We start from the raw sequence: 10004 nt of genomic DNA on the forward strand, positions 1-10004 counted from the left end.
ATTAAATGAAAATGACATCAATCAAATTGTATACCTAGCATTGACCAGACAAGAAGTAGAGTACAGTGACAAATTCATTCTTCTCATACCCCCCTTGCCTCATCAGAACTTCAGTTTCTGGCAAACAGTATGAAGACTGTAGGTAATGCCAAATAATGTTAAAGGGAATAGACAACAAATCACATGCTGTTACCAATTCTGAGAATAGTCGATTTTCAGACAACACAATGATATAACAAAATGTAATTATGTATTTCAACCACCCTCCTTAAAATTAGCACTTAACTGGATTTGAAACTTACATTACCTGTGTTCCTTCTCTAAACATACTGCACTTACACCTGGTGGCAGAAAAAAGTTCCCTGGCAGGTATGTTTTCCTCACAAGTACTATCCAGACTGCTGCCAGCTGCACAACAGTAGCATGCTTATACCCACTACAGAAGGCTACCAAATTAAATGTAGTGCCATGCTCATACCCACTGCAGAAGGCTACCAAATTAAATGTTTCATTTTCTTCTTTCGGAAGTGAACATGGTTTGCAATGCAGAAGGCATTATAAACCTAAATAAATAAATAAATAAATAAGGATCAAAGTATCCTCTTTAAAGGATAGATGTACCAAGGAACAAAGCTGTTAAAGCATTAGCATGACACACTTATCCTTTTCACATTCGTTTGCACCATCACAACTAGGACTTAGCATATGCATAACTAGAATTTTGTGTAATGACAATTGCTCAGAAAAGGGACACAAAGACAATGACAGGAGATAATTCTTGCCGCAACACATACAATTACTCATGACATCAAAGTACACAACATATTGTGTAAATGGCATGATGACAAATAGTGACATGTAAACAGTGAATTCATTGTGGACTTTTAATTCTGAAGAAGTCCTATTCTGTAATGATGAAACCACTTAATTTACTGTTTGTTTTAATAATAAAGTTTTAAAATATTAATTTCTTGCTTTTCCTTACATGTAAATGGGCTGCTGTGGTTAGCAGATCCTTTTTTGGATCATTGTCTTTACTGCCGTGCCGGTGCTTGTGTTGTCTTTCTTTTCCTCTCACTTTCTTTCTTTGTGTCACAGACACATTTCTGCTTCTCTCTTTCTCTCTGTATCACACACACACACACACACACACACACACACACACACACACACACGTGCACACACGTGCACACACATGCACACACACACACACACACACACACACACACACACACACACACACACACACACACACACACATGCATACACATATATATACATGTTTTTTTTTTTTTTGCCTTAAGGTTTTAATGGATGGCTTTCCTTGCTGTCAGCTTTTCCATGTCCTGCTACCTCCCCTTCTTTATGCATTTCCTTTTTGCTGACCTATCCCAGATGCCTGAGTGTTAATCAGGTGCTGATGTTTGTGTTTTGCTCACACACGTTTCATACTCAAGCCATGCCACTGCCCCTCACTTCATCTGCTTACATGTAAAGCAGTAGTATACTGCCATCATACTGTGTCCCTTGTGATACGGGATACCATCTGCACAATTAACATCTATCCAAAGAAACTCAGCTGCTAGTCTAAGCTTCAGATTTTCCCACTGTTTCACACTTGGGAATAAGTGAAATGCAGACTGGTGTTTTTTCTTCAAACAAGGACCAGTGCATCATGTTGGTCCATAATGTAATTATACAGGTACCATAACCATTTTATAGTATGATCCAAGCTATTATCTTCTATCCAGCCTCTAATGCAAAATATTGAGCTTGCATGTAGAATGCAAATAACAATTAATACAAACAATGAATGGAAAAGCAACAATGAAAAGAAAATAAACATCACCACTATAACAACATAAACATCTCAAGGAACTAATATTGTAATTAATACATTCTAGCTAGAACTTTGTCAGACAAGCTGATTTATTTGCAAGTTTTGCATAGTTTAGTCTTACATTGACATATCAATGGGGTACTCAGTAAACAGTTATGTCAGCATAAGAACAAAATACATGAGTAAATTAATGTCTGCATCTTAAAATGGAGGTAGATATAAAAGGATTAAGCAATATTCAGCATTTTTGTTGTATTTTACTCTAGTCTGAAGTGAGACCCTTCCCTCATCACCACTGTTGTTAAATCAGAAATACATACAGATTGTTACATAGTTTCAACTTAACATAATAAAGGGAAGGATGTAGAATGGTTGAGGGGGGTGGGCAGATGGTTAGTTCTGTTCTTTAAGAAGGTAACATGCTATATTATGTGTTGTTTTACTTTTGGTGTAGCGGCAGTGCAATTATAAAGGAGATTAATTAATTTTCATATCAAACCATAATGTACAGCAAGTCTCAAACAAATTGACAGATAACATTGATGAAACTGTCATATTTAAAAAAAAGTTAATTTTTACACTCAGTCTTTCCATATAATATATAACTTTGTAAAATGTTTAGCTACACTTAAGGGTTGTTACCCTCCTTTGCTTCATTTTGAATCAAAGATGGGTGGCAATTATCATCTTTTCGATTTGATTTGAAGAGAAAAAAACATATCTGGATGAAATCCAGAATTTAGCTGAGTGCATATCTTACTGAAGGAGCAGTTTATATTTTTCAGCATACGTACTGTCAATAGAAAGGAAGCCCAGAATAACTGTCTTGCAAACCTTACTTAAGTTCACAGTTTTTGTTTAAAACATTTGTCAGAGCAAGTTCTCTCAGCTAGTTACAGTGAGTCAGATATGTAAAATGTTGGTAATCTTTCAACGACTATTCCAAATCACCCAGAACATTCCAAGTCAAAAATAAAGCAATATAAGAATAATGCAGAAGCCAGGATTTTTTTGTTGCCTATACATGCTGTACTTTGTTGCACTTTATTTTTGTTAATTTATTTTCTGAAAATATTAACTCTACCATATTACAAAGCATGTTCTAATTTCATCATGTAGTAGTTAAGATCTACCCTTTGAATAGCTAAGCTGAAGTGTGAATACTTGTATAAAACTTGTATTCCTTTCATGTGTGAGCTACTGAACTTCAGTTTGACCTACTGAAATGATCTTGTTTTGTTTGCTTTATTACATAACTAATATGCTTTAATGAGTAGCAGGGAAACCTGTTATCCTAGATTTGAAATAATTCATAAAAGTTGTTTCTTTGTTCACTTTCTGTCAGGTCACTGATTCTTTCCTGTCTCAGCCAGCCTGCCGGTTTTCTGAACAACTGCACTTAATGTGATCAGGAGGAACGAATGAAGACAGTCTGCAGAAATCGTTTTCTTTCCTTTGGTAAAGTAAACACTATACGGTATCTTTTTTTTCTAAAACCAATGAACTACTTCAGTTTCTAACATACTAATAAGATACTATTTTGGAACACCCTCTGTGTGACACTTCAGAATTGTTACCTTATTTACATTTTCCCTACTGTAACTCACTTAATCCTGCTGACAGAAATCAGTTTACTCTTACGTCTTCTCTGTCTCTCTTACTCTCTCTCTCTCTTTTCTGAGGTACTTTAAAAGCCACTATACATCATACATAAGAGAAGAGAAGAGGAAACAAGCTACCAAGCAATGCCATTTACAGAGATGTAAAAAAAAAAATCAGAAAAGCTCCAGGAAAGCAAGCCACTGATATAACGTTCGCCAGGAAGCTTCAGACTGCAGAATGCCTGAAGCTAGCATAAAATAATTAAAGCTGATAGAAGACAGTGAATGTTTGAATGTGTCACACAGCATAACCCAGTCACTCATTTGGAGACTGATTGAATAAGGCGCACTAAGGACACTGTGGCACACGTCTTACTAGAAGGACCACCTTTTGAATGATATCACATAAGCTAAGAAGAGCATGCACTTTGTGTAGAACACAATAGTAAGGCTGTAATTGAGCCTCATTTCAGCTGAACTCAACATGTTGCCTGGCCAAGCAAGTGGGTTATGTTTCTTTTTTGTTTCTTTTTTCTTTGGCTGAGGAGCAGTCTATTAAGTATTGCATGGCAAAGGACAGTGAATCACCTGCACGGATCTCCATGTGGCGAGAAGCAATGAGAAGGAGACGCTACTTACTTGACAAGACTGAGAACACGGCTAGCAGGCAGAGATCGACAGACTGGCTGTATGATTCTTATTATTGCATGAGCCAACAACATCCTCTCATTATTTTTCTGTTGATTATTGTGATGGGACAATGCCTTGCTCTGCTGGCTGTCTTCTTTGCTACAGGGCTGGTAAGGCTCTTCATTTTATTTGACTGTATTCCAATAGACACAGCTGCATATCAGTAACATCAGGACTGCAGTTTTAAAGTAAAACGAGTTACTAGATTGGCAGAAATGGTGAATTAACAGTGTGTGCTATGGACATTCTTAATGCTGTGCAAAATGCACATGTTTTGCTCTATTTAAACATAAATTGCACATTTTCATCTGACAGCTGCATTTGACAGATATGGGTCAGTTTACTAATTCTCTATTCTTTCCTTTGTCATGCATATTCAGGAGTCACAATGCCTACTTTCATGAACTGCAGCATTCAGAGCTGCTAAAAGTGCTGACTTCTATTGCAAAGTTAAAATGCAGATGAGAGGGGGTTGTTTCACAAATGCAGGCAATTGCCTTGCTTTTGCTTAAGAATTACTTCTATATCTTGGCTTTGTCAGCAAGGTTGGAGAATTGTTGTGTGGATAATACTTAAAATATTTTGCATAGATTTATTTGATGTAGTACATCTGCAAAGCACCGTGCACTTCCTATGCACCAGACTATCCCCTGAGTCTACCTTTGAGGTTCTGCTTAATAAAATCCATTGACACGCTATGTTAAATCTATAAAATTCTGCACAGTCCAGTAAAGAATGTGTTACTTCTCTACCAATTATTTTTTACAGTCTCTGCCCACCACTTCACTTTTTTTTTCCCTCGTTTATTCCCAAAGAAACTGGTCTAGCTTTTTTTGCCCCATGTTACTATGAGAATAAAATGTTGGTTACACTTAACTGGCACTCATTACTGTTCACACTGCCAGCTTTTATACATGCAATTACTTTTCATCTTCCTGCTGTGAGCAGTCACTGATGAAAGCTCTTCTTGCCCTCTGGTGGAAACCTGTATAAACAGTGTGGCAATGTCTTTCATTGACATACCAAGTCCCACTAACAGCTTTCTGCTGACATTACTTAGTTGTATGTCATGGCTAATTTTCCTGCTTCTGGCTTAGTGTAGGTTTGCCATGCAGTGCAAAAGAAAAACATATAGGAAAATATGTAAACATTAAGTTTTTCTAAGTGCTTTTTATCTTCTATATCAAATAAACTGCATTTTATATATACCATCAGCAAATCTAGAACATGCAGGGGGAGATCTTTGCCTAGTTAAAGTTTCGACAGTAAGTTTTGTGTGAACCTTTATGCAAATGTTTTATATATAAAAGCATACAAAGCAAGGAGGATTATCTTTGTGAGACTATAAACAATGCACTTTACTGTGTGACACTTATGAATGCATCATGACAACCTGAAAGGAATGAACAGACCTAGCGTTTCAATCGTAAGCAGACAGTTGAATACATATGATTAAGGAAAAGGCACTACTATGGTTGCACTCAGTATCTCCTGCTAACTGCAAATGCAAATGAGTTGTAGGAAGACATTATTTAATACTCAATACAAAAAGGGATGGATTCACATTAATAAAGATTTTTTTATTGCTTAAAAGTGAATTCTTCATATTTTCTAGTGCTATTGGTTTTCTCCAGCACAGGAACTAATGGACAGTCAGAAAGTAACAGGAAAGAAATTTCAGCAGTGAGACAGCAATTCATTTAAACACCTGGAATCTCATGTAGCCAAGTGTTTAATAACCAGCAGTATATCAAAATAACGATGAACCAGTAAATGCTAACCTTTGATGCTTTCGAATGCATTTAACTAATAGCTAATTGTACATAGAGAGAGATAATGTTATTAGATGGTGACACTATGTATTCCCATATACTTGATGAATGTTATCATTAACTATAGCACACAGTATGAATACAATAAAACCTAAACCTAAGTATGGTAGTTCTTCATAACTTATTTGTCTGCCTGCTTGCTCAATGTCAGCTGTTACTCATAGACATACCATAATCTGCAAAGGCAAACACACACACACACACACACACACACACACACACACACACACACACACACACACACACACACACACACACAAACACACACATACACACACACACAACTGTATACAGATATATACAAATGTAGACACACACACACACACACACACACACACACACACACACACACACACACATACACACACGCAACTGTATATAGATATATACAAATGTAGACACACACATACACACACACACACACACACACACACACACACACACACACACACACACACACACACACACACACACACACACACACACACACACACACACACACACACACACACACACACACGCAACTGTATATAGATATATACAAATGTAGACACACACATACACACACACACACACACACACACACACACACACACACACACACACACACACATACACACACACACACGCACAAAATGTATATAGATATAAACATGCACACATATAAAATGTATATAGATACACACACATGCACACGCACACGCACACACGCACACACACACACACACACACACACACACACACACACACACACACACGCGCGCGCGCGCGCGCGCATATGCACGTTTATGCGTGTATATAGCTGACTTGCATTTAATAAAGGATCAATTGATTAGAACTGAATTGCTCTATCAGACTCGGTCACCTTTAGTCAGTGTGCAAAACTAAATGGAAGGGAATAAAAAAAAAAGAAGAGAATGTGAGATGCAACAGACAAACTGAAGTTTGATTCTGTTGCCCTTTGCTTGCATGCAGTCTGCCCTTAAGCAAGCTACTTATCCTCCTAGAGCTTCCAAGTTACCCATAAAAACAGTCACTTTTGCTCAGTCACTCTTATCAGGTTCTGAAATGCATAAAAAAGAATAGAAAATAAGGACTTTGGTATTATACATGTGAGACCAGAACATTTCAAAGCATACTTGATTTTTGTCAATTTAGTAGGCTATCATCAGGATCAATAATGCTGAATGTACTAGTATCAAAAGCAATGAATTAAAATGTTGTTCTCAGTATTAAGAGTATATCTAATATCCTAACTCATAAGCTGCATTTCAAATGAACAGCAAACTAATAATGAACTGATGCTATCCATCAGCAATTATATTACAATGCTAGATATTCTGCATTTTTTTCTCAGATAGAAGAATGTACTGCCTGTTCTAAGTGTAGTTTAATTTTAAATCATAGTATTTTTAAGGGGACCAGGTACACTAAAACTCACAATTTTTTGCCAGTGCCACTTTATACATGTCACTTAGTTGAAAAAAGCAAGATTTCTTTTGTTCAAAGAAAAAAACAAGTTAATTACTGCTTTGAAACAAGCCCCCTGAGTAGCACATTAACAGACACCTCTCCTGAGCTGCCTAGGAGACTGCTAACACTTTTGTGAAGATCTGTGAATTGTCTCTTTTTAATGAGTGCCTTCCCTGTATTAATAATTATTTTACATTAAAAGTGTGACTTTTCCCTGTGGTGTACTTAAGATGTTTCACATCTAAACCAAGTTATGAATTCCTCACTCTGAGCTATACAGAACATTTTAGGTGACTGGGTAAAACACTGAGGCCACCAGCATGGCAGCACACTTAAATTCTTTTATGCAGATGCATGGACAATAGTGCCATACATTCTGAGGCATACATAAGGACAGGATGCTGTTTTTTACCAGTCCTCACCATCTATAATAAATGCACTTTGTGAAAGTCTTTGTGCCATGCAGCATTGTCTGTATTTTAATATTCTGTTGATAGCTATTGCTAAGAATTGCACGTACTGAAGTACTTCAATAATCATAGGTCTGACTAATGCACTGTTTTATGGATGTTATAAAGTTACTCCAATTTACTCATGTATACTGCCATCTTTAAAAAGATGAAGTTCATTTACCTAAAAGAGAAATTACTTTAATATTTTATGCATTCCTTATAGTATACATGTCATTAAATGGACATTAAACAAAGATAGTCATTCTTAGACCAAAAAAAATATTTATTATTGGTATCAGAACACATGTGCAGCTGAAAATGCATTGCTTGTTCAGCTGGTATATTAAGTCCATCTTGTCATTTCTCCTTCTAGATACAAAAAACTATGAAGAAAGTGTCTTTATTAAAAGAAGTAAAAGCTAGTTAGCATGCAATAGAGAGTGTGATTATCTATGCCTGACAAAATGCTTATGGGAATAAAAAGAAATGCAACCTGTACACACATCCAGGGAAAACTATAACCTATCATGTGAACCAAAAATTCAAGTATGAAAATGTATCCCAATCAGAAAAAAAGAAGATATCGTATCAAAATGCCTTAATAATATATACTATTAATAACAATAATAACAAAAAAATGCAAACAGTATGTCATGTTGAAAAAAGAATGCAATTAATACAACTTATTGGATATGTGTAAATATATCAGCATATAATTATTTGGCATATCTTATACAACTTTGCTATTTCCATGCGGTATGTGGCAAGTTATTGAATAGTGGTATACTGAAAGTCACAATACTGAATTCAAAATCGTGAAATGTCAAAACGTTAAAGCATTGCAATGTTGAACTCAAAATACCGACTAGTAGCACACATGTACTGCATACATACAGTGCACCATAACTCAGTTCACCTGTTAGTGAAAGTTAGAAACGAGTCCTAACATGGGTTCCACAGGTGTATAATTCCAGCTCTCTACTCTTGCAAGGAAGTAGATATTATGATTTCAGCATTTTAACATTGTACATTCAGTGTTATAGCTTTCAATATATGTTTTCAGTAGGTTGTCATAGAACCATTTTCATGAAGTAATAAAGTATGATGTGATTTTTTATAGAAATATCAATATTTGACTACTTTGTGAAATAGTTTCTAACTATATGGTTGCATAGTTCTTCTGAATGTGTACTTACAGATATAAAAAACACACACATGGGAGTGTAGACACATGCACAGGCACATGCAAAGACACACTACACAGACACACAGACACATGCACACACCCACCCACCCACACAAATCAAATTCTAAAACAGTATACGTTAAGAACAAGGGGTTTTCCCCAAATAACTCCTGTCATAATGGCTTTCACTCTTGAGCATACTTATGGATGCCATTTTCAAATACAAAATGGCCAAGGTAGCAAATGACATCTTAATCCTATTTGTTTTTTTTTTTTTTTTGCTGCATACTTGCCTGTTAAGTGATTTCACTTGGAGGATGTATGAATTTATGGCAGATGACAATAAAAACCAGTGTGTCATATAAGATAGAGGATACAACCAAGTACATTGTAATGTCAGAAGTGAACGTATCTCCACCAAGATTACAAACTTTGTCCCACAAGTCCTGAACCTCAGGACACGTCCTCATCACCAAACACTGCCTCTATCATTCCATGTCTGGTGATCATGTATACACAACTACATCACATAATGAACAGCAACTCCACCAAATGGCCAACAATAACTGAAAACAATATGACATAATAGTTGCAGCATAAAACTGAACCACGTGCTATATATGAAGATACCTGTAGAGATGTGTTTGCATATAATATATAATCTGATCTTCTGAATGTGGCACTCTGTGGGGGATAACAGTTACATGGCTATGACACATGTGACTGATGGATGAGAGAGTTGCACTTGTAACAGTATTTTATTATTTTTTTAGGACCTGTATACATTTAGCTATGGCTATGAACATGTAACCTGCTATGCTACTGACACATTATGGGTTTTGTCACTCTGACCTTGGCTTGTCTTACCAGTGGTCGAATTACTACTCCATTAAGATACTGTTGGATGATAGTGTGTATGTTCATATCAGG

The 10004-nt window shown here is 36.2% G+C and overlaps 1 protein-coding gene across 1 annotated transcript in view; it reads left to right on the plus strand.

The window, feature by feature from the left end:
• Positions 1–3489: 3489 nt before the first annotated feature.
• Positions 3490–10004, plus strand: part of ADCY2 (adenylate cyclase 2) — a 4311002-nt gene continuing 4304487 nt past the window's right edge. The window contains exon 1 of the mRNA XM_044065410.1: positions 3490–4241. Coding sequence (XP_043921345.1) covers positions 4008–4241 — 234 coding nt within the window. The 5' untranslated portion in view covers positions 3490–4007. The remainder of the gene's footprint in view (positions 4242–10004) is intronic.

Source organism: Protopterus annectens, chromosome 3.part0 (genome assembly GCF_019279795.1).
Source record: "Protopterus annectens isolate FY-2018-M chromosome 3.part0, PAN1.0, whole genome shotgun sequence".
NCBI lineage: Eukaryota > Metazoa > Chordata > Ceratodontiformes > Protopteridae > Protopterus > Protopterus annectens.